Below are 22,055 nucleotides of genomic sequence, written 5' to 3'. Positions count from 1 at the left end.
ATCCCCCAAAGTGCATCCTCTAAAGAGCATCTCCCAAAAAATCCTTCAAAGAGCATCTCCCCAGAGAATTCCTACAAAAGAATCCTTCAAGGGAAGAGCAACCCTCCTCCAAGAGCATCTCCCAAAAAGCATCCCCCAAAGAGCATCTCCCAGAAAAATCTCACGAAAAATCCTTCAAAGGGCATCTCCCTGGAGAATTCCTACAAAAGAATCCTTCAAGGGAAGAATATCCCCCCCAAAAGAATCCTTAAATGGAAGAGCAACCCTCCTCCAATACCATCTCCCAAAAAGCATCCAACAAAGAAATCCCCTAAAGAACATCCTGCAAAGAGAGTCCTCTAAAGAGCATCTCCCAAAAAAAATCTCCCAAAAAATCCTTCAAAGGGCATCCCCCCAGAGAATTCCTACAAAAGAATCCTTCAAGGGAAGAGCATCTTCCAAGAGCATCCCCCAAAAAACATCCCCCAAAGAAATCCCCTAAAGAGCATCCTGCAAAGAGAGTCCTCTAAAGAGCATCTCCCAAAAAAAAAACCTCCCAAAAAATCCTTCAAAGGGCATCTCCCCCCAGAGCCTCCTGCAAGAGCATCCCCCAAAGAAATCCCCTAAAGAGCATCCTCTAAAGAGCATCTCCCAAAAAAATCTCCCAAAAAAAATCTCCCACAAAATCCTTCAAAGAGCATCCCCCCAGAGAATTCCTACAAAAGAATCCTTCAAGGGAAGAGCATCTTCCAAGAGCACCCCCCTGAAAAATCCTCCAAAGACCATTCCCCCAAGAGCAGAACATCCCCTGAGAGCGTCCTCTGACCCCACAAGCACCCTTGGGGAGCAAAACCTCCTCAGAGCCTCCTCCAAGAGCCTCCCTCCATCCCACCCCTGCCCCCGGAGGGGTTTGGGGACATCCTGACCCCCTCAGAGCCCACAGATCCCCCCGGGGGCTGGGGCAGATCATCAGCCGGGCTCTGCTGTCACCTCGCAGGGCTCTGGGGCTGTGACCACGAGCGGTGGCATCGTCCCAGGAGCGGGGAGGGGGCGGCTGGCACGAGTCCCCCCGGCAGCAGCCGCGTGCTCCGGGGCTGGGCTGGCAACATCTGCAAGGAGTTTGGCTCCCGCACGCTCCCGCTTAATTCCAGCGACTAATTAGCAGCCTGGAAGAGGGAAGCCTTTGTGAGGGGCCCCACGGCCGTGCCGCCTTCAGGGGAGCAGGAAAAGTGATTAGTTTGGAGCGAGGAAAAGCAAAAAAAAAAAAAAAAGAATGGAGGAGCCCTCCCGAAAAAGCCTCTGTGGATCACAAGCGTCCCCTTCTTTTGTTTCCAGCGTAAAGGGGAAAAAAGGCAGCGAGCCCAGGTTTCAAGCGGCTTTTTTTGCAGCGTTTCACCTTTCATGCGAGCCGGGAGGGTGGGGAGGGGGGCGGCAGAGCTCGGTGTGCAGCCTCATGTGGCTTCCAGATGGCAGCGCTGGGCCGGCTCCAGCCGCGGGACCGGCCCGGAGCGCGGGCGGCGAGCCCGGCCCCGCGGCGTGGCACGGCCCGGGGGGGCCGGCAGCGCTCCTGGTCCCGGGAGGAGCCTTGGAGCGGAGCCACGGAGCCGGGAGCCGCTCCAGGGAGGGATGGGGATGGTGGGGATGCGGTTTATTTGGGTCCTCAGCGCTGGGAGTTTGGGTGGGAAAAGGGCGCTGGGGTGAGGGGGCGAAGGCAGTGCTGTAAATGATCAAATAGAGAGCCAAATGTACAAGAAAATTTAGCAATAATTTATTAAATTGTCAGCGAAACAGAATTTCCATGGGAAAAAAAAAACAACATCACAGCCAAGGGCAGCGTGGAGCCCGGGTTGGGCGCTGGGTGAGCACAGATCTGACCTGCGGCTGTCAGAGTCTCCCCTGTTCACCCCGGCTGCTGCGAGCTCTTGAACAGTTCATTCTGCCTGAGGCAGGGATGACCGAATGCTCCTTTGTGCCCCTTCACATGCAGAACCGGGGCCATGCATGGGCAGGGGTAGCAAAAGTCCAGTCCAGGTGTCTGGATGTTGTCAGAGCACTCCGGAGAAGTCGGCATCCACATGTAACAGGGAGGCACCGGTAATCAATGTAGTAGATGCAATCTTCGAGGTGCAGATCACTCTGGAGTGGCCTGGACATTCCAGGGAAGTCAGTGATCATGGCCCAGGAAGGTTCCATTCTTATTAACAGAACTCGATATTATCTTAACATAAGACTCTGATCCCGGCTTAGCTTGGATTTTACAATATTTTTACAATATCCAAGACATAGCTTGGATTTTACAATATTTTATACATCAATAGCATGAATTACCTCTACCATCTACCACAGCAGTGATGCCCTTCCTGCTGCTGGGGGATGCATTTAACCCCTCCCCTTACTACGGGGTGCAGGGGCTGGTTGTAGCAGCGGTTGCAGGGTGTGGTTGATGAGTAAGTTTGGGGTCTCTTTTGTCTCTTTGGTGTTTGTTATGGTTTATTTAGGGGGGATGCTGGTTGTGGTTTTTTGTTCAGCGTCATTGGCGGCAGATCCTTATCCAGAGGCTCGGGGTAGTTGGGGCCTTGTTGGTTATGGCCTTGGGATGGGGTTGGTTGTGGTGGTGGGGCTTGATAAAGGGGCTGTGTTGGGGTTATTAGGGGATGAGGGGACGGTGAATAGTGGGGGTCTGAACCCCGCCTTTCTGAGGGGTCTGAACCCCGCCTTTCTGAGGGGTCTGAACCCCGCCTTTCTGAGGGGTCTGAACCCCGCTTTTCTGAGGGGTCTGAACCCCGCTTTTCTGAGGAGTCTGAACCCTGCTTTTCTCCCTCTGCAGCCTGTGGGGAGACACTCCAGGACAGCCAGGGCAACTTCTCCTCCCCGGAATTCCCCAATGGATACTCTGCCCACATGCACTGCGTCTGGAGGATCTCGGTCACCCCTGGAGAGAAGGTACTGACTGTTGGGGTGACGGCTCCCGCCCTCTCCCAGCCTCCTCTCCCTCCTCCCAGCCCTGTTTTGGGGTGTCCCGAGCCCCAACATCCCCTTGAGGGGTCTGGATTCCACCAGGTTCCCCTGGCTCCCGGCAGATGGGTTGTGGGGGGAGCTCACCCCAGGCTCCTCCTGCTCCTTCCCACCCTTAGATCATCCTGAATTTCACCACCCTGGACCTGTACCGAAGCCGGCTGTGCTGGTACGACTACGTGGAGGTGAGAGACGGGTTCTGGAGAAAGGCCACGCTGCGAGGTAACAACCCGGGGCCTCCCGCCCGCCCCTCCTGCCCGCCGGCGCCACCCGGGGCCGGCAGGGGGCCAGGGGATTCCCTCACCCCTGTCCCTGCCTGCCTGCTATTCCAGACTCCTGGGGAGGGGGGAATTACCCCCCAGAGGGGTTCCTGAGGGGAGCGGGGCTCCCGGTTTAGCCCGCGCCAGTGAGAGCAGCCTGGGTGATCCAGCTGGCTGGCGCGTCTCCCCGGGGAGTGGCGGTGTCCCATCCCACCCCGAGGAGCTGGGTGTTCCCCAGGGAGATTCCAGGGAGAGTCCAGCACCCTGGTGCCATCCCTGTGATGTTCCCCATGGAGATTCCGGTCCTGTGATGTTCCCCGGGGAGATTCCAGGATCCCAATCCCGTCCCTGTGATGTTCCCCAGGGAGACTCCATTCCCTGTGATGTTCCCCAGGGAGATTCCAGGGTCCTGGTCCTATCCCTGTGGTGTTCCCCAAGAAATGCCGGTGTCCCAGTCCCACCGCAAAGAGCTGGATGTTCCCCAGGGAGATTCCAGCATTCCCATCCCTGTGATGTTTCCCAGGGAGATTCCAGCACCCTGGTCCCATCCCTGTGCTGTTCCCCAGGGAGATTCCAGTCCTGTGATGTTTTCCAGGGAGATTCCAGAATTCCAGTCCCATCCCTGTGATGTTCCCCAAGAGATTCCAGGGTCCCAGTTCCACCCCAAAGAGCTGGGTGTTCCCCAGGGAGGTTCTAGTGAGATTCCAGGGTCCTGGTCCCATCCCTGTGGTGCTCCCCAAGAGATGCCACTGTCCCAGTCCCACCCCAAAGAGCTGGATGTCCCCCAGAGGGATTCCAGCATCCTGGTCCCATCCCTGGGATGTTCCCCATGGAGATTCCAGTGCCTGTGATGTTGCCCAGGGAGATTCCGGCATCCTGGTCCCATCCCTGTGATGTTTTCCAAGAGATTCCAGCACCCTGGTCCCATCCTTATGATGTTCCCCAGGGAGGTTCCAGTCCCTGTGATGCTCCCCAGGGAAATTCCAGGATTCCCCCGTCCCCATCCCTGTGATGTTCCTTAGGGAGATTCCAGCGTCCTGGTCCTATCCCTGTGATGTTCCCAAGAGATGCTACTGTCCTTGTCACATCCTTGGGATGTTCCCCAGGGAGATTCCAGGATCCCAGCCCCATCCCATGAACTGGATGTTCCCCAAATCCCAGGATTCCCAAATCCCCTGGAATCAGCAGCTGAAGTGAAACAGCCAGAAAAGCTGGAGGGGACTGGGGAGGAGTGCAGTGAGAAGCAGCCTTTGGCTTTGGGCTGGAAAGGGGCAGTGGGGGGACCAGGAGGAGGTGGAGGTGAGGAAGAAGAGGTAGTGAGGAAGAAGAGGAGGTGGCGGTGATGAAGTGAAGGTCATGAGGAAGGTCAGGAGGAAGAGGAAGTCATGGTGAGGTGGACAAGGTGGCAGCGAGGAAGAAGAGGTGATGATGAGAAAGAGAAGGAGAGGGCAAGGAAGAGGAGGGGGCAGTAAGGAAGAGGAGGTGGTGATGAGGAAGAGGAGGGGGCAGTGAGGAAGAGGAGGTGGTGATGAGGAAGAGGAGGGGGCAGTGAGGAAGAGGAGGTGGTGATGAGGAAGAGGAGGTGGTGGTGAGGAAGAGGTGGTAGCAATGAGGAAGAAGAGGTGGTGGTGAGGAAGAGGAGGTCATGAGGAGAAAGAGGAAGTCATGGTGAGTCAGACAAGGTTGCAGAAAGGAAGAGGGGATGATGAGAAAGGAGAGGACAAGGAAGAGGAGGTGGTAGTGAGGAAGAGGTGGTAGCGGTGAGGAAGGGGAGATGGCGGTGAGGAAGGGGAGGTGGTGAGGAGGAAGAGGAGGTAGCAGTGAGGACGAAGAGCAGGTGGCCGTGAGGAAGAGGAGATGGCAGTGAGGAAGAGGAGATGGCAGTGAGGAAGAGCAGGTGGCGGTGAGGAAGAGGGGATGACAGTGAGGAAGAGCAGGTGGGGTGAGGAAGAGGAGGGCTCCAGCACGGCAGCCCAGCACGCCTTCCTCCCCAGGCAGGTTCTGCGGGAACAAGCTGCCCGAGCCCATCATCTCCACCGACAGCCGCCTCTGGGTGGAGTTCCGGAGCAGCAGCAACTGGGTGGGCAAAGGTTTCTTCGCCGTCTACGAAGGTAGGGGGGAGCAGCGGGGCCCGGGGGGCGGCACGGGGCCCGGGGGGGCTCAGGCTGCTGCTCCTCCCTTCCAGCCATCTGCGGGGGGGACGTCAAGAAGGACAACGGCCACATCCAGTCCCCCAACTACCCCGATGACTACCGGCCCAGCAAGGTGTGCGTCTGGAAAATCACCGTGTCCGAGGGCTACCACGTGGGATTGACCTTCCAGTCCTTCGAGGTGGGTCAGCGTCCCCCTGTGAAACAGGGGTGTCCTGGGTCAGGGCAGATTTTGGAGAGAGCCCCCAAAGAGGCTCTTCTAGGAAAGCAGATTCAAATGAATTTGCTTTTTTCCAAGGAGGTATTTTGTCCTGGACCGGTTCTCCCCAGCCAAGTATGGGACAAAATACCTCCTTGGAAAAAAGTGGAAAAAACTGATTATTAAACAGTAAAACCTAAACAATATTAACCAATAAAACCCCTTGCTGCTCCAAAAGAGATGACAAACTCAGAAAGTCCCTCTGTGGGCTGTAGCTCAGCTCACTCAGGCTCTGATCAGTCCCACAGGTGCAAGCTGCTGGTGCTCTGCTCTTTCCCCCCCTGAAATTTGGGTGTCCTGGGTCAGGGCAAATTTTGGAGAGAGCCCCCAAAGGGGCTATTCTAGGAAAGCAGATTCAATCAGCCCCTCCTCGCAACTGATCTGGGAGAAAATAGCTCCTTGGAAAAAAGTGGGAAAAAAAATGATTATTGAACAATAAAACCTAAACAATATTACACAATAAAACCCTTGCTGCTCCAAAAGAGATGACAGACTGAGAAAGTCCCTCTGTGGGCTGTAGCTCAGCTCACTCAGGCTCTGATCAGTCCCTCCAGTGCTGGAAATGTCACAGGCCAGGCCTGGGTGCTCAGCCCAGAGCAGGTTTAAAGAGCTCCAAAGAAAAGGGAAAAAAGGAAAAAACCCACAGTCCAGGGAACTTCTGTACCTCAGCTAGCTCAAACTAACTAAAAGCAATGAAGAGCTCTGTCCTGCTGTCTGTTCATCCACAGACAGCACAGTCCAGGAGCAGGAATGTGGAGGAGTGAGTGCAGTGTCTGAAAACAAACTGAGCTTCTTCTCTCCCCCCTTCACTCTCTGCAACAAGTCTTAAAGGTGCAAAACTCATTATTCAGCATAAACAGAACAGACAATTGGGGATAAAAGCATCATCTAGTCAACCTAGGACAATGGGTCTCCTCTCCAGGCCTCACAAGCTCTTGGAGATCTATTTCACACCCAGGATAGCTCAGCTGCCTCAGAAGGCATAAAATCAGCAGCATGGCTTCTGTGGTACTGTTGGAAACAAAGTTTTAATAAAAAGCAAAATAACAAAACTCTGAGAAAAACCAAGCAGGTGCAAGAGGTTATTGCTCCTGGTAAACACCTCACAAAAGCAATTCATTTCTTTGTTTTCTTCTTTTTCTACTGAATTGCTCAGGTAGGAATTTTGGCTCCTGTGCAATTGGCCATCCTTAATTTTGAGGTGAAGTCCCCCAGGTCCTGTGAGGTGTCTTTTTTGCTAATTGAGGAGAGGAACTTCTGGGCCCTTTTCCTTTTAGAGGAGACAAAGGATAGTTTGGTCACTCCATCAACAGGGAGCACATTCCTATATCCCCGAGGCTGGGGAGGGGTCATCACCTCATCCCCGTGCTCCCTCAGCATGGGCTTAGGGCTGCTGGGTTCATCAGCAACACCTCCGTGCCTCAGTTTCCCCTCAGGACAGGCGTGGGAAGGGTTTGGGGGTGCTGGGACAAAACCAGCCCTGTTCAGTGGCAGCAGCTCTGACCACAGAAACACAACTTTCCCAGGCATCATTCTGGGAAAAGGCTCTTAGGGAGCAGAGAAAAGAATGGGGAACAATTCTGATCTTAACTCACTGCACCTGCCATTGTGAGCATGTGGAATGTGCTGTGGAGATTTGTTTACCAAAGGGGGTTTCTTCATTAACCAATACTGATGGTGTTTTAATTAAAGAACCAATCAGGTCAACCTGTAGCGAGCTAAGATAGAAAAGAACAATGGGTTTCTTAATAAAGATGATTGATCAGCCCTCTGTGAATGCATGGAGTCTGTATCAATTATTACCCTGCCAGGGGCTGTCCTACTGTGACATCTCTTACTGTGACACCTTACTGTGACATCTGTCTTACTGTGACACCTTACTGTGACTTCTTACTGTGACATCTTACTGTGACACCTTACTGTGATATCTGTCTTACTGTGACATCTGTCTTACTGTGACACCTTACTGTGACATCTACCTTACTGTGACTTCTTACTGTGACATCTGTCTTACTGTGACATCTGTCTTACTGTGACACCTTACTGTGACATCTGTCTTACTGTGACTTCTTACTGTGACATCTGTCTTACTGTGACACCTGTCTTACTGTGACATCTTACTGGCCACCTTACTGTGATATCTGTCTTACTGTGATGTCTTACTGTGACATGTTACTGTGACATCTTTCTTACTGTGACATCTGACTGCGACGTCTTACTGTGACATCATACTGTGACATCATACTGTGACACCTTATTGGCCATCTTACTGTGACATACTGTGCCATCTTACTGTGACATCTTTCTTATTGTGATGTCTTACTGTGACATCTTACTGGCCATCTTACTGTGATATTTTTTTACTATGGCATCTTACTGTGACACCTTCCTGTGACATCTTTCTTACTGTTACACCTTACTGTGTCATCTTACTGTGCCACCTTACTGTAACATCTTACTGTGACACATTACTGTGACATCTTTCTTACTGTGACTTCTTACTGTGTCATCTTTCTTACTGTGACACCTTACTGTGATATCTGTCTTACTGTGATATCTGACTGTGAAGTCTTACTGTGACATCATACTGCGACACCTTATTGGCCATCTTACTGTGACATCATACTGTGACACCTTACTGTGACACCTTACTGTGACATCTTTCTTACTGTGATGTCTTACTGTGACATCTTACTGTGACACCTTACTGTGATATCTTTTTTACTGTGGCATTTTACTGTGACACCTTATTGTGACATCTTACGGTGCCATCTTTCTTACCGTGACACCTTACTGGCCATCTTACTGTGACATCATACTGTGACATTTTACTGTGCCATCTTACTGTGACATCTTTCTTACTGTGATGTCTTACTGTGACATCATACTGTGACATTTTACTGTGCCACCTTACGGTGCCACCTTACTGTGCCACATTTCTCACTGTGACACATTTCTCACTGTGACACATTTCTCACTGTGACACCTTCCTGTGACGCTTCCTGTGCCCTCTGACTGTGGCACTGTCCCCCCCCCAGATCGAGCGCCACGACAGCTGTGCCTACGATTACCTGGAGATCCGCGACGGGAGCAGCGACTCCAGCAGCCTCATCGGCCGTTACTGCGGCTACGACAAACCCGACGACATCAAGAGCACCTCCAACAAGCTCTGGATGAAATTCGTGTCCGACGGCTCCATCAACAAGGCCGGCTTTGCTGTCAACTTCTTCAAAGGTTTGGGGGGAGCTCTGGGGGTGCTGGGGGTGCTGCAGCCCCCCTGGCCGCTCACCCCCCACCCGTGCCCTGCCCAGAGATGGACGAGTGCTCCCGGCCCAACAACGGCGGCTGCGAGCAGCGCTGCGTCAACACCCTGGGCAGCTACAAGTGCGCCTGCGACCCTGGCTACGAGCTGGCATCTGACAAACGCCGCTGCGAGGGTGAGTGTCCCCCTGAGACCCCCCAAAACCCCCCCTGTGCCCCTCGGCGCGCCCCCAGCCCCGTGGAGGTGACGGGCGCTGGGTGGTGCCTCCCTGCAGCCGCCTGCGGAGGTTTCCTCACCAAGCTCAACGGCTCCATCACCAGCCCGGGGTGGCCCAAGGAGTATCCCCCCAACAAGAACTGCATCTGGCAGCTGGTGGCCCCCACCCAGTACCGCATCTCCCTCCAGTTCGACTTCTTCGAGACCGAGGGCAACGATGTGAGTGGGGGGGAGCAGCCCCTGCCAACCCCTTACCCATGCCTGGGCTGCACCCCCAAAACCCTCCAGCCACGGGCAGCCTGGCTGGCAGCACATTCTGGGGGGTTTTCTCCTCTTTTGGGGAACAATTGGCTCCTACTTCAGAACTGGGGGTGCAGCACCAAAACCCTCCAGCCATGGGCAGCCTGGCTGGCAGCACATTCTGGGGGTTTTCTCTCTTATTGGGGACAATTTGCTCCTAATTCAGATCTGGGGTGCACCCCCCAGTCCCAAAACCCTCCAGCCATGGGCAGCCTTGCTGGCAGCACATTTTGGGAGGTTTTCTCCTCTTTTGGGGGATAATTGTCTCCTACCTCAGAGCCCCCAGTCCCAAAACCCTCCAGCCACAGGCAACCTTGCTGGCAGCACATTCTGGGAGGTTTTCTCCTCTTTTTGGGGACAATTGACTCCTCTTTTGGGGGACAATTGGCTCCTACTTCAGAACTGGGGGTGCAGCCCCAAAACCCTGCAGCCACAGGCGGCCTTGCTGGCAGCACATTTTGGGAGCTTTTTTCCTCTTTTAAGGGACAATTTGCTCCTTCTTTAGACCTGGGGCTGCTCTCAGGGGCTGCTGGTGGCCCCTAGGGTGGCACCACCGTGTCCCCAGCCCCGTGTCACCCCCCAGGTGTGTAAATATGACTTTGTGGAGGTGCGCAGCGGGCTCACAGCTGACTCCAAGCTGCACGGGAAGTTCTGCGGGGCCGAGAAGCCCGAGGTCATCACCTCCCAGTACAACAACATGAGGATCGAGTTCAAGTCCGACAACACCGTCTCCAAAAAGGGCTTCAAAGCCCATTTCTTCTCAGGTAGAGCTGCCTGGCCCCAGCACGGGCACCCCCTGCCCTCCCTCACCCAGCCTGGCCCCCCCAAACCGCCGCTAACGCTTCCCTTGCCCACGCCGGGGGTGCAGCCCCAAAACCCTCCAGCCATGGGCAGCCTGGCTGGCAGCACATTTTGGGGGTTTTCTCCTCTTTTGGGGCATAATTGGCTCCTATTTCAGAGCTGGGGGCGCAGACCCTGGTCTCAAAACCCTCCAGCCATGGGCAGCCTTGGTGGCTGCACATTTTGGGGGTTTTCTCCTCTTTTGGGGCATAATTGGCTCCTATTTCAGAGCCCCCAGTCCCAAAACCCTCCAGCCACAGGCAGCCTGGCTGGCAGCACATTTGGGGGGTTTTTTCATCTTTTGGGGGATAATTGGCTCCTCTTTTTGGGGACAATTTGCTCCTCTTTTGGGGGACAATTGGCTCCTACTTCAGAATTGGGGGTGCAGCCCCAAAACCCTCCAGCCATGGGCAGCCTTGCTGGCAGCACATTTTGGGGGTTTTCTCCTCTTTTGGGGGATAATTGGCTCCTACCTCAGAGCCCCCAGTCCCAAAACCCTCCAGCCACGGGCAGCCTTGCTGGCAGCACATTCTGGGAGGTTTTCTCCTCTTTTTGGGGACAATTGGCTCCGTCTTTAGACCTGGGGGTGCTCTCAGGGGCTCCCCAAACAGCAAGGGGATGCTGGGCACAGGGATGTGCTGGGCCCCGGGTGCTGCACCCCTCGGGTGGCATTCCCAGGGTGGGGGGACGGTGACACCCCGCTCTGCTGCTGCTGCTGCTGCTGCTGCTGCTGCTGCTCCCCGCTCTGCTGCACGGCCCCGGCTCCCTCCGCTCCCCGGGCAGGGCGCTCCGCATCCCGGCCTCAGCACCCGAGATCCCCGGAGCGATGGCTCCTCCCAAACACCATCACCTGCCTCTCCCTGTCTGCTCTCCTCTCCCGGGCCACCCCTCCAGGAGGCGGTGTCACCTTCGGACGGGTTTTGTGGGCAGGGATGGCGACACCAAGCGCTGGATGCAGCCGGGGCTGGACCCTGCCACGGGACCCTCGTGCCCCAGCCGGTCCCCCGGGTGTGGCACGGTGCCCTGGACACCGTCCCAGCTGTGAGAGACCCTCGAGCCTCCCGCCGGCCGTTTTTGGGGGGCAGCGCTGCCTCCCGGCTGCGGGAGCGGCGTCCCCGGAGCCGCCGTGGGTTTCCCGGAGCGGCAGAGCCCCGCGGGCCGGGCATGGCGTGTCTTTGCTTTATGTGTTCAATGAAAACCAAGGCGAGTAGGGCGGCCCAGGGGGCCCAGCCGTCGGGAGCCGGCACCCTCCACAAAGCGATTCCTCGGGGATTCCTCGGGGAAGCCGAGCGGGACCACGGGGCAGCCGGGTGAGTCTCCCCCTGGAGCACTTGGGGCTCCTTCGCCGTCCCCTTTTCCCCTCTTTCCTCCCTCGTGCGGTGACGATAGAGCACCAAACCCTCGCCTCCACCTTCCCCCGCTCAGGTCTCGGGCTTTCCCGGCAGCAGGACCACCCTGGAGGACTCGGCCACAGCGAGGTCCCTCCTCTGGTCCCTCCGGGGTTGCTCCCTGGGCAAAACCTCTCCCGTGCGGCCCCTTTTTGGCCGCGGAGGGTCCCCGTGCTCCGGACGAGCCCCGTCCCTCGGTGCCGCGGGCAGCCTGGCCGTCCGGGCGCCCGTTTTTCCCCGCTGAAGACGTGACCCCTTCCTCCTCCTCCTCTTCTTCCTCCTTCTCCTCCTCCTCCTCCTCCTCGCGGCCGCGCGTAAGGATGCGCGTTCCTCCCGGGAATCCGCCACGGTGTCGGCATCCAGGTACGTCCCCCCGGCCCTCGGCCGAGCCCCGGCGGCGCTGGGGGGTCCGCAGCGGGGGGAGAGGCGCTGCCGGGGGCTGCGGGGCGGTCAGCAGCCCGGAGCCGTCGGATGCCCGCGGGGGAGAACGGTGAGCGATGCCGGGTGGCGGCGAGCAGGCTGGTTGGAATAAAGGATGGCTAAAGACACCGAGCCGCTGGGCTTCTTGCCGCTGCCAACTCTCTCCTGCTCTTGTCTCGCCCGCTCAGGCTCCCTCCGTCCCGCCAGCTCCCCCTCCAGCGGTGCTGGAGCTGCTCTGAGCCCAGGAGCCCCTTCCCAACCCCAAACGGGCCTTTCTGCCTCGCTTCCTCCTCCCTCAGACCGAGGAGACGCCAGGTTACAGCCTCCGCTTGAGAGGCGGCCGCGGGGCCGGGGGCCGGGGCAGGACCCCCCTCGCCGCTGGCTCCAGGAGGGACCCCGGCTCCTCTCCGGCCCCGCTGTGAGCTCGGAGCGGGGCGCGGGGGGCTCTGGTGCCCGCTTGCTGCTGCCTTCCCTCCCCAAAACACCGCCCGGAGGCCAGGGGGAGCTGGAAGGGGAGCGATGGCGCCTGGAGGGGTCTTTGGGGGGGTCGGGGAGGGGCTCCCTACGGGCGGTGGTGGGAGGTAAATCCGGCCAGCTCGGGGTGATCCCAAACCCCTCCAGTGCCGTTCCCAGCCCGGACAGCCCCAGGAACCCACCCAAAGCCCAACCTCCTCCTCCTCCTCCTCCTCCTCCTCCTCTTCCTCCCCGCAGAGCCGCTCGCCCCGGCCGCACAGGGGCTCCCGGGGGTCCCCTCGCTGCTGCTTCCCCCCGGCTGCCGCTCCGCATGGCCCCCCCAGACCCGCCCCGCCGCCCCCCGCCCCCCCATCGCTCCCCCCCTTCTCTCCCTCTCTCTTTGCAGAGAAGAAGCAGCAGCTGCAGCCCCCGAAATCTCGCCCGCCCGGCCTGAAGTTCCGCATGCAGAAGCGGCCGCGGGGCCCCTCCTGAGCCGCTCCGTCCTCTCCGTCTTTCTCAGGAACGCCGCGGCCCCGGAGCCGTGCGGGAGCACGGTGGGACCGAGCCGAGCCGAGCCGTGCTGCCGGCCCCGGCAGCCTTTTGCTTGACAGAACTGGTTGTTGACCTTTTTTTTTTTTTTAAACTTTTTTTTTTACTTTTTTTTTTTTTTTTTTTTTTTTTTTTTTTGGTTCTAAGCACCCCACCTCCTTGGTTTTGTCATTGACCAGCTGACCTTGTTCGTTTTATTTTTTTTTTCCCCCCACCCTCCCCCAATTTTTACCGTGTCTGTGACATTTCCTATCGATGAGTAAAGAGGGACTCCAGCGTCCTGGTCTTTCTTGTGCATCTTTGGTTGTCACTGTGTGTTTTTCTGCCTCTCCCCCGTCCGTCCTGGCAGCAGGTAATGGTGGCACCCATGGGTGAGCCCACGGGAGAGGAGAAGCCATCCGTGCCTGCAGGGGCTGGGATGCTGGAGCTGCTTTGCTGCTGCCCGGGGGCGCTTGCTTGGCTGGAGGGCAGCGGGGCTGGGGGGCCTGGGGGGATGGAATTGCACCATTCCAGCCTTTCCCAGCCCGCTCAGGGATCCCTCTGCTCTCTCCCAGACAAGGATGAGTGCTCCAAGAACAACGGGGGCTGCCAGCACGAGTGCCTCAACTCCTTCGGCAGCTACGAGTGCCAGTGCCGCAGCGGCTTCGTGCTGCACGACAACAAACACGACTGCAAGGAAGGTGGGTCCAGCTCGCCCCCCATTCCCTTGGGAACCCCCCATCCATGCCTCTGTGACCCTCCTGGCTGTCCCCACAGCTGGCTGTGACCACAAGGTGACATCTGTCTCGGGGACCATCACCAGCCCCAACTGGCCCGATAAATACCCCAGTAAGAAGGAGTGCACCTGGGCCATCAGCACCACGCCGGGGCACCGCATCAAGCTGGTAAGGGTTGGGGGGTGGGGGGCACTGGGGTCCCCTCTGCCGAGCCTTGACCTCACCCAGAACCTCCACAGAGCTTCTCAGAGCTGGACGTGGAGGCACAGCAGGAATGTACCTACGACCACCTGGAGATCTTTGATGGGAAGGACGCCAAGGCCCCGGCACTCGGCCGCTTCTGCGGGGCCAAGGAGCCCGAGCCCATCGTCTCCTCGGGTAACAAGATGTTCCTCAAGTTTGTGTCTGATAACTCCATCCAGAAGAAGGGATTCGAGGCCACCCACAGCACAGGTACCTGGCTGGGGCTGGGACATGGGGTCATGGGGTGGGGGCACAGCCTGGGCGCCCCTAAACCCCGGCTCCTCCCGCAGTGTGCGGGGGCCAGGTGCGCGCCGAGGTGAAGACCAAGGATTTGTATTCCCACGCACAATTTGGGGACAACAACTACCCGGGGGGCTCGGACTGCGAGTGGGTGATCATGGCTGAGGAGGGCTTCGGCGTGGAGCTCATCTTCCAGACCTTTGAGATCGAGGAGGAGGCTGACTGTGGATACGACTACATGGAGCTCTTCGATGGCTACGACGGGACAGCCCCACGCCTCGGCCGCTTCTGCGGCTCCGGGGTGAGCCCGGGATGTGGCCTGGGGTGGTGTGGGGGGCAAGGAGTGAGGGTTCAAGGTGAGGGATGAGGCAGAGCCAGAGCAGTGTGGAGAAATCCCCACGGGAATTTGGTCTGGTTTGATGATTCCCACCCTCCACAGTGCAAATATTCCCACCCGTGGATCAGCAGTGTGGAGAAATCCCCACGGGAATTTGGTCTGGTGTGATGATTCCCACCCTCCACAGTGCAAAAATTCCCAGCATCAATGGGTGCTAGTGGATCAGCAGTGTGGATCATCACACCAGCAGTTGGTCTGGTGTGATGATTCCCACCCTCCACAGTGCAAATTCCCACTCTGCACAGTGCAAATCCCCATGGGAATTTGGTCTGGTGTGATGATTCCCACCCTCCCCAGTGCAAATATTCCCAGCCACAAGAGATGCTCAACCTGGGGCTGCTCATGGATCAGCAGTGTAGAGAAATCCCCACAGGAATTTGGTCTGGTGTGAGGATTCCCACCCTCCCCAGTGCGAATATTCCCAGCCACAATGGGTGCTCACCTCAGGGGTGCTCGTGGATCAGCAGTGTGGAGAAATCTCCATGGAATTTGTGTGATGATTCCCACATTCCCCAGTGCAAATTCCCACTCTGCACAGTGCAAATCCCCACAGGAATTTGGTGTGTTGTGGTGAATCCCACCATCCACAGCGCAAATATTCCTACCCGCCATGGGTGCTCACCTCAGAGGTGCTCATGGATCAGCAGTGTGGAGAAATCCCCACAGAAATTTGGTCTGGTGTGATGATTCCCACATTCCCCAGTGCAAATATTCCCACCTGCCATGGGTGCTCACCTCAGGGGTGCTGATGGATCAGCAGTGTGGAGAAATCCCTATGGGAATTTGGTCTGGTGTGATGATTCCCACCCTCCCCAGTGCAAATTCCCACTCTGCACAGTGCAAATCCCCACAGGAATTTGGTCTGGTGTGATGATTCCCACATTCCCCAGTGCAAATATTCCCACCTGCCATGGGTGCTCACCTCAGGGGTGCTCATGGATCAGCAGTGTGGAGAAATCCCTATGGGAATTTGGTCTGGTGTGATGATTCCCACATTCCCCAGTGCAAATATTCCCACCTGCCATGAGTGCTCACCCTGGGGTGCTGGTGGATCTGAGCACCCCCTCCCTCACCCCCGCAGCCCCCCGAGGAGGTTTACTCGGCCGGAGACTCGGTGATGATCCGCTTCCACTCGGACGACACCATCAACAAGAAGGGTTTCCACCTTCGCTACACCAGCACCAAGTTCCAGGACACGCTGCACACGAGGAAATGAGGGCCGGGGGTCCCGGCCCCGCCGCGGGCAGGGGAGGAGCAGGAGGAGGAGGAGGAGGAGGAGAAAGAGGAGGAGAAAGAGGGCAGGGAAGACGGCGGGGAGCGCTGCCCCGCACAGACTGCACGGAGGAGGAGCACACAGCCAACCTCAGCACTCAAGACACGCTCGCACGGGGCCCCGGGGCTCGGGCGCCCACGGCACGGGGGGCACAGGGGGGGTCCCCGCTGGCAGCCGCCCACCCCGGTGCTGGGGGGGCCGAGCAGGACCCGCTGCCCTCCCCTGCCCCGGCCAAAGCTCTGAATGTACAAACCAGTAACCGGGAAGAGCCCAACACACACAAGGTGCTGTCTCTCTCTTGTACCCATGAAATAAATACCCTTGTACTTGGAGCGGGGGCAGCCGCGGCCTCTTTGCTTCCAGCCCAGCAGAACGGCACCCAAAACCCAAAGTGGGGCTGGACTGGGGGGGGGAAGCAGCCAGGACCCTGCACGGACCCCAATCCTAAGGGAGGAGCTCATCCTTGGGGGTTCTGATGGAGCAGAGCCAGGAATTCCAGCCAAGGAGCAGCCAGACCTTCTGCTGGTGACAGCGGGTCCTGGAGAGGGCGGTGGGCTCGGAGCCCCCCAGGACTCTGCAGGTGGGTTCTGTCCCCCCACACCTTTATTTTGAGGTGTCTCTGAGGCAGCACCCGCTGTGGGCTGGGTGGGTGGGTGGGTGGGTGCCACGTGCTGTGCCCACCGCGTGCTCCAGCGCGTGCCCATGCTGGCGGTGGCGGTGGCAGATGGAGGGTGGGCTGTGCCACGGCCCCCGCGCCCACCGCCTGCCTCGACCCCTCCTGCAGCCCCTGCTCGCTGCTGCTGCTGCTGCCACGGGGAGGCTCCTGTTCCCTCTGTGTGCCAGCCCTGGCATGCTCCGTGGGCAGAACCGGGATGGGCACCGGGGGTTTCATCCTGAGGGGGTTTCAGTCCCTGTGGGGTGAAGAGCTCGGGGAACTTTTCAGTGACAGGATGAGGAGCAACGGCCATAAACAAAAACATGAGTTCCACCTCAACGTGAGGAAGAACTTCTTTCCACGGAGGGTGGCAGAGCACTGGGACAGCCCCAGGGAAGGGTGGAGTCTCCCTCTCTGGCCACATTCCAAACGTGCTCCTGTGTCACCTGAGCCAGGTGGCCCTGCCCGGGCAGGTGGGATGGACCTGGTGATCTCCAGGAAGGCCCTTCCAACCTGAACTTTTCTCAGAGCTGGCCAGGGCCACCTTGTCCCCTCCCAGTCCCAGATCCCCGCATCGGTGGGAGTAGGGGGGGGGGGTCTGAGCCACTTCTTGGGGTCCCGAGGGGGACAGAGGAGCGTGACACGGCCGGTGGCGACCGCACAGAGTTTATTGAAACACCTCCAGCACAGCACAGGGATGCTCGGGGAGGGGGAGCCGGTTGTTGTAGAGCGTGCAGGGGGGACACAGAGACGGGGGGCGGGCACCCCGGGGGGGCCGCACGCAAGCGCCATGCTGCCGACGGCTCATGCGGGGGGCGGCGGGTTGGGGGGCACGGGGAGGGAGGGGGCTTCAGATCCGTTCTCCCCTTCCCCGGCTCCTCCGGCTGCCTCCGGGGCCGCGGGGCCGGGGACTCGGGCGGTGCAGGACGGCAGAGCAGAGAGGGACGGGACACGGGGGGCACGCCCGGGGTCCCCCACGCCACCGCGGTGTCTGAGCACCCCCCGTCCCCCGGGAGCAGTTCAAAACCGGGGGGTGCTTCCGATATCTCCCTGAACCCCCTGGAGTGGCCGGGGAGCCCCAGTCCCGGCTGGCAGGGCCGGGGCTCCCTGGGAGCTGCTTGAACCTGGGGCGGGGGGACGCGGGGGACGCCGGAGGGGAAGGGGGGTCCCGGAGCAGGGCAGAGCGCGGGGCTCACGCCAGCGAGGACGCTGCTGCTCGGCCGGTCCAGGAGATGAAGGCTTCCTCCTTCGGGGCGCACAGCGGCGCGGGCTCTGCCTCCTCGCCGAACCAGCGTCCCGCCGGCTCCTTCCTGGGGGCACCGCCCGGCTCCCCCGAGCCCACCCGTGTCCTCCACCCACCGGCGTCCGTGGGAGAAGCCCCCGCGGGCAGCGCCCGTCGCCCTGCCCGGCCCTGCCCGCCTGGGCCCCTTAACGCCCCACGCTGATGTTGCACGTCTTGCAGCTGGGGTCCTTTTTGGCGTTGGCGGTGGAGAGGCTCATGAGCTGGTGGCCGCTGATCTCCCCCAGCACGCCGAGGCTCAGGTCCACCGGCTCCGTGTAAATGACCTCCAGGATGCTGTCCTGGGCGTGGCGGTACACCAGCTCGCCCTCCTCCACGCAGCACGTCAGGAACTTGTTGGAGGAAATGTCCAGCTGGGGAAGGCGCTCCCGGCAGAAGAGATCCCCGGAGGAGCCCTTGGGCGCCAGGACCAGCACGACGTAGTGGTAGGCGGTGTACATGCAGTAGAAGTCCGCGAAGTAGAGGTTGGTGTTGGGGTTGAAGAGGCGCTGGGCCGGGATTTGGAAGCGGTACCGGCCGTAGGGCGAGTCCTGCGGGGGCTGCCCGGTGTTGAACTCGGTGTTGCAGCTGAAGAAGATGCCGTGCAGCATCCCGCTGGTGGGCGAGCCGTGGCTCCCGCTGTTGTCCTTCAGCGACGGCTTCATCACGTTCCCGCAGTGCATCCTGCCACGAGGAGGAGGAGGAGGGACACACAGACAGGCACAGGCAGGGTCAGGGAATGCGCTCGGCGAGCGGGGAGCGTGGGGAACGGGGCTGGGGGTACCTGACGTGCTGGAAATACTCCTTGTGCTGGTTGCGGTAGAAGACGGAGAAGCGCAGCATGCGGCCGGCGATCAGCTCCGCTTTCTCCTGCAGCTGGGCTAGGTGCTCCTTGGCGTAGTCTGGGGACAGGCACGGGGACATCAGGGCGTCTCCATCCCCCTCCAGCAGCCCATCCCTGCCCGCAGCTCCCCGCACCTCCTGCCTCCCACTCATCAGCTGCCGCTCCAACCGGCCCGGCTTGTGCCAGCTCCCGGCATCGCCCCCGTCCTCCTCCGGGCTCCCAGCTCCCAGCATTTCCCCCTTCCTCTCTCCCGGCTCGTGGCTACCGACATCATCCCCGACCGACCTCCCCCGTGGCTCCCAGCACTGACCCCCTCTTGCTTCCAGCTCCTGGGATCGCCCCTGTTCTCCCTCCCAGCTCCTGGAATCTCCCCTGTTCTCCCTCCCTGCTCCCAGCTCTGACCCCCTCTTGCTCTCAGCTACTGGGGTCACCCCTGTTCTCCCTCCCTGCTCCCAGCTCCAGGCATCATCCCCGTCTTCCCTCTCAGCTCCAGGCATTGTCCTCTTTCCCCTTCCATCTCCCAGCTCCTGGCATCGCCTCTTTTCTCCCTCCCTACTCCCAGCACTGACCCCCTTTCCCTCCCAGCTCTTCGGTTCTCCCCTGCTCTCCCTCCCAGCTCCTGGAATCTCCCCTGTTCCCCCCCTTGCTCCCAGCTCCAGGCACCATCTCCATCCTCCTTCTCAGCTCCAGGCATTGCCCTCTTCCCCCTTCCATCTCCCAGCTCCAGGCATCAACCCCATCCTCCCTCCTGGCTCCCAACCCTGAGCTTTGCCCCCTTCCTCCTCATCCTCCCGGCTCCCAGCACTGCCTCCATCCTCCTCCCAGCTCCCGGCACCGTCCCCATCCCCGGCCCAGCTCCCCATTCCAGGAGCATCAATCCCGTCCTCCCTCCTGGCTCCCAGCATCGCCCCCGTCCTCCCCCCAGCTCCGGGCTAATGGCATCGCCCCCATCCTCCCTCCGGGCTCCCGGGGACGCCCCCACCGTCCCTGCCGGCCCCGCTCACCCCCGGTGCAGAACTCCACGGTCTCGCTCCAGCCGGACACCAGGTACTCGCCGTCGCTCTGCTTGACCGCGGTCTGCACGGCCACGCTGTACTCGGTGCGGGGGCTCAGGAACCAATGGCCCCGCACGGTCATGGGCAGCGGCACCGCCTTGGCCACCAGCTTGGTGGGGACATCCTGTGCCGAGCGGCGAGGGTCAGGCGGGACAGCATCCTCCCGCACGCCCGAGTGCTGCCGGGTACCGCACACCCCGAAATATCCACGGAGACCCCCCCCAAAACACCGTGGGGACGCGTCTCGGGCCGCCCCCCCCGCTCTGGCCCCGCAGCGCTGCCCCGCCCGTGTCCCCAAAGATGTCCCTGCTGCCATGGGGACACAGGGTCCCCCAGGCGGGGGTGGTCTCGGGGTCCCCCCGCTGCCGGTGGCATCTCGCGGTGTCAAGAGGCCACGGAGCAGCTCCGCAGTGCAGAGCCGTTTCTGTGGCAACGGCGGATGCTGAAGTCGGGAGATAGAGGGGAAAAAAAATATCCCACCCCCCACCCCCCCCCCACCCCTTATTATTGGGGAGGAGAGAAAAAAAAAATGTTAAACATTAAATAGCATCACCGTGGCAACGGCGCTGCTAAAAACGGCCCGAATTAGTGACTCGCAGCACGGGGAGGGGGAGCAGGAGCAGCTCAGCTCCCCCGCGGGGGCTCAGCGGGGTCCGTCACCCCCCGATCCCCGTCCCAGTCCCCTCCGCCAGCGTGTCCCGTGACGGGAATGACCCAAATTCAGCGCTAGAGAGGGCTAAGAGCCGGCTCCTCCCTGCCAACCCCGTCTCCTCTCCCCGGGCAGGGGGTCCCGCGTCCTCCCCCGGCTCACCCGGTGCTTGAACTTGTTGGAATTCTTGTTCTCCTTCTTGTTGAGGTCGATGAAGTAGTGGGTGACCCTCTCCAGGTCCCCCTTCTCCATAGCCCAGGAGATGCGGAAGGAATCGCAGGTGATGTTGTTGATCTCGATGTTTTTGGGGGTGGACAGCAGCTCCATGGCCGGAGGGGCTGAGCTCCTGCGGGGGGCACAGCGCGGGCTTTTGGGGGTGCCGAGCCCCCTCTGGCTGCCCACGCCGGCGCTGCCAAGGCCGCCCGCGGCGGAGCAGATGGCACCGGGGTGGAACAGCGGCCGGGAGCCAGGAATAGGCAGCGCAGGCAGGAGCAGGCAGCGGGACGCCGGGAACAAGCCCGGTCGGGTGCGGGGGCCCCGGCCGCTCCCCCGGGTGCCGCGAGGCCCCGGCGCGACGCCAGCGGGCGTTTCGGGGTTTGCTCAACACCGGGTGGGGAAAGAAAAACAAGGGGAGAGCCGAGGGAGTTGCTGGGAGAGGGGAGGGTTGGACGCAGGCACTGGAAAAGCTGGATCCGCCTTTGCCCCGGCCCGTGCCTCAGTTTCCCTGCGCCCCCAAGAAGGCGCTCTGGGGGTGGGCGATGCCCGCGGAGGGGGGACAAGGAGTCACAGCCGTGCCACCGGAACGGGGGGCTGGAGGCGAGGGTGCCCCCCCAGCCTTCGGTGCCAACGTGCCACCGCCCCCCCGTGTGCCCACGGCCACCCACGCCGCGCGTGTCCCCGTCACTCGGCACCCACGGCCACCCACGGCCACGTGTCCCCCCCCTCTGCGCCCCAAAGCCGCTGTCACCCCCCGGCAGAGCCCTCGGGCACGGCGGAAGGTCACCGCTCCGGGGACACGGTGCCACCTCGCTGCCCCGTCCGTCCCCGTGCCCGGCGGTGGCGCAGGAACTCCGCACCGGGATTGTGCCAGCTGGATCGTGTCACCGTGTCCCCTAAGAGCCCTCGGGACGCCGTGCCCGCCGCGTCCCCCTGCCCTCCGAGCATCCCCCGGCCGTGCCACGGGCACGTCGCCCCCAACGCCACCGGGGCTCGGTGGCCGCTCCGGTGTGGCCGTGCCGGTGAGGCCCTTACCTGGCCGTGCCGGGGGGCTGCCGGGAGGCGCGGGGGTGCCGGTGCAGCGGCAGGGCAGGACAGAGAGCCCCGGCGGGGCTGATCCAAGCGGGAAGGACGGAGGATGCCGGAGGGACCGAGGTGGTACCCGGCGATGCCGCGTCGCTGCCTGCGGCTGATGCGACTGGGATCCTCCCAGCCAGCTCGGAAATAGCAAACACCCTCCAGAGGAGGGAGAGGAGAGAAAAAAAAAAAAAAAAAAAAAAAAAAGGGGAAAAATAGATATCCAAGGAGCTGGGAGAGAAGGGGGAGGAAGGAAAAACCTCCCGGTTCTGCCAATGGCATGGAGGGATGCGTGCGGCGTCAGGTGATGGAGGCAGAGT

The 22,055-nt window shown here is 60.2% G+C and overlaps 2 protein-coding genes across 6 annotated transcripts in view; one reads left to right on the top strand and one right to left on the bottom strand.

Annotated features, from left to right (window-relative positions):
• The window catches only part of LOC118695254 (bone morphogenetic protein 1), a 28,105-nt gene extending 12,124 nt beyond the window's left edge, over positions 1-15,981 (top strand). For 2 of the 5 annotated variants that reach the window (XM_036396715.2, XM_054517531.1), the window contains 13 exons: positions 2,807-2,922; positions 3,114-3,216; positions 5,249-5,365; positions 5,440-5,585; positions 8,702-8,897; positions 8,975-9,100; positions 9,200-9,360; positions 10,025-10,205; positions 13,646-13,771; positions 13,848-13,975; positions 14,047-14,260; positions 14,341-14,591; positions 15,769-15,981. In XM_036396715.2, coding sequence (XP_036252608.1) covers positions 2,807-2,922; positions 3,114-3,216; positions 5,249-5,365; positions 5,440-5,585; positions 8,702-8,897; positions 8,975-9,100; positions 9,200-9,360; positions 10,025-10,205; positions 13,646-13,771; positions 13,848-13,975; positions 14,047-14,260; positions 14,341-14,591; positions 15,769-15,903 — 2,000 coding nt within the window. In that variant the 3' untranslated portion in view covers positions 15,904-15,981. Of the gene's footprint in view, positions 1-2,806; positions 2,923-3,113; positions 3,217-5,248; positions 5,366-5,439; positions 5,586-8,701; positions 8,898-8,974; positions 9,101-9,199; positions 9,361-10,024; positions 10,206-12,948; positions 13,114-13,645; positions 13,772-13,847; positions 13,976-14,046; positions 14,261-14,340; positions 14,592-15,768 lie in introns of those variants that run through there. The other 3 variants (XM_054517528.1, XM_054517530.1, XM_054517529.1) reach the window with 3 other exon arrangements.
• A 1,284-nt stretch (positions 15,982-17,265) lies between these two features.
• Positions 17,266-21,882, bottom strand: LOC118695261 (phytanoyl-CoA hydroxylase-interacting protein). The gene is made up of 5 exons (XM_036396724.2): positions 21,694-21,882; positions 20,605-20,788; positions 19,743-19,917; positions 18,679-18,796; positions 17,266-18,578 (listed from the first exon to the last, which is right to left on the bottom strand). Exons 2-5 carry the CDS (start codon positions 20,767-20,769, stop codon positions 18,044-18,046), a joined length of 993 nt encoding a protein of 330 aa, XP_036252617.1. The 5' UTR covers positions 20,770-20,788; positions 21,694-21,882; the 3' UTR covers positions 17,266-18,043.
• Between the last annotated feature and the right edge of the window lie 173 nt (positions 21,883-22,055).

This window comes from Molothrus ater, chromosome 28, assembly GCF_012460135.2.
Source record: "Molothrus ater isolate BHLD 08-10-18 breed brown headed cowbird chromosome 28, BPBGC_Mater_1.1, whole genome shotgun sequence".
Lineage (NCBI taxonomy): Eukaryota > Metazoa > Chordata > Aves > Passeriformes > Icteridae > Molothrus > Molothrus ater.
Note: the sequence above shows the minus strand (reverse complement) of the source record. Positions and strands in the feature narration are given on the sequence as shown.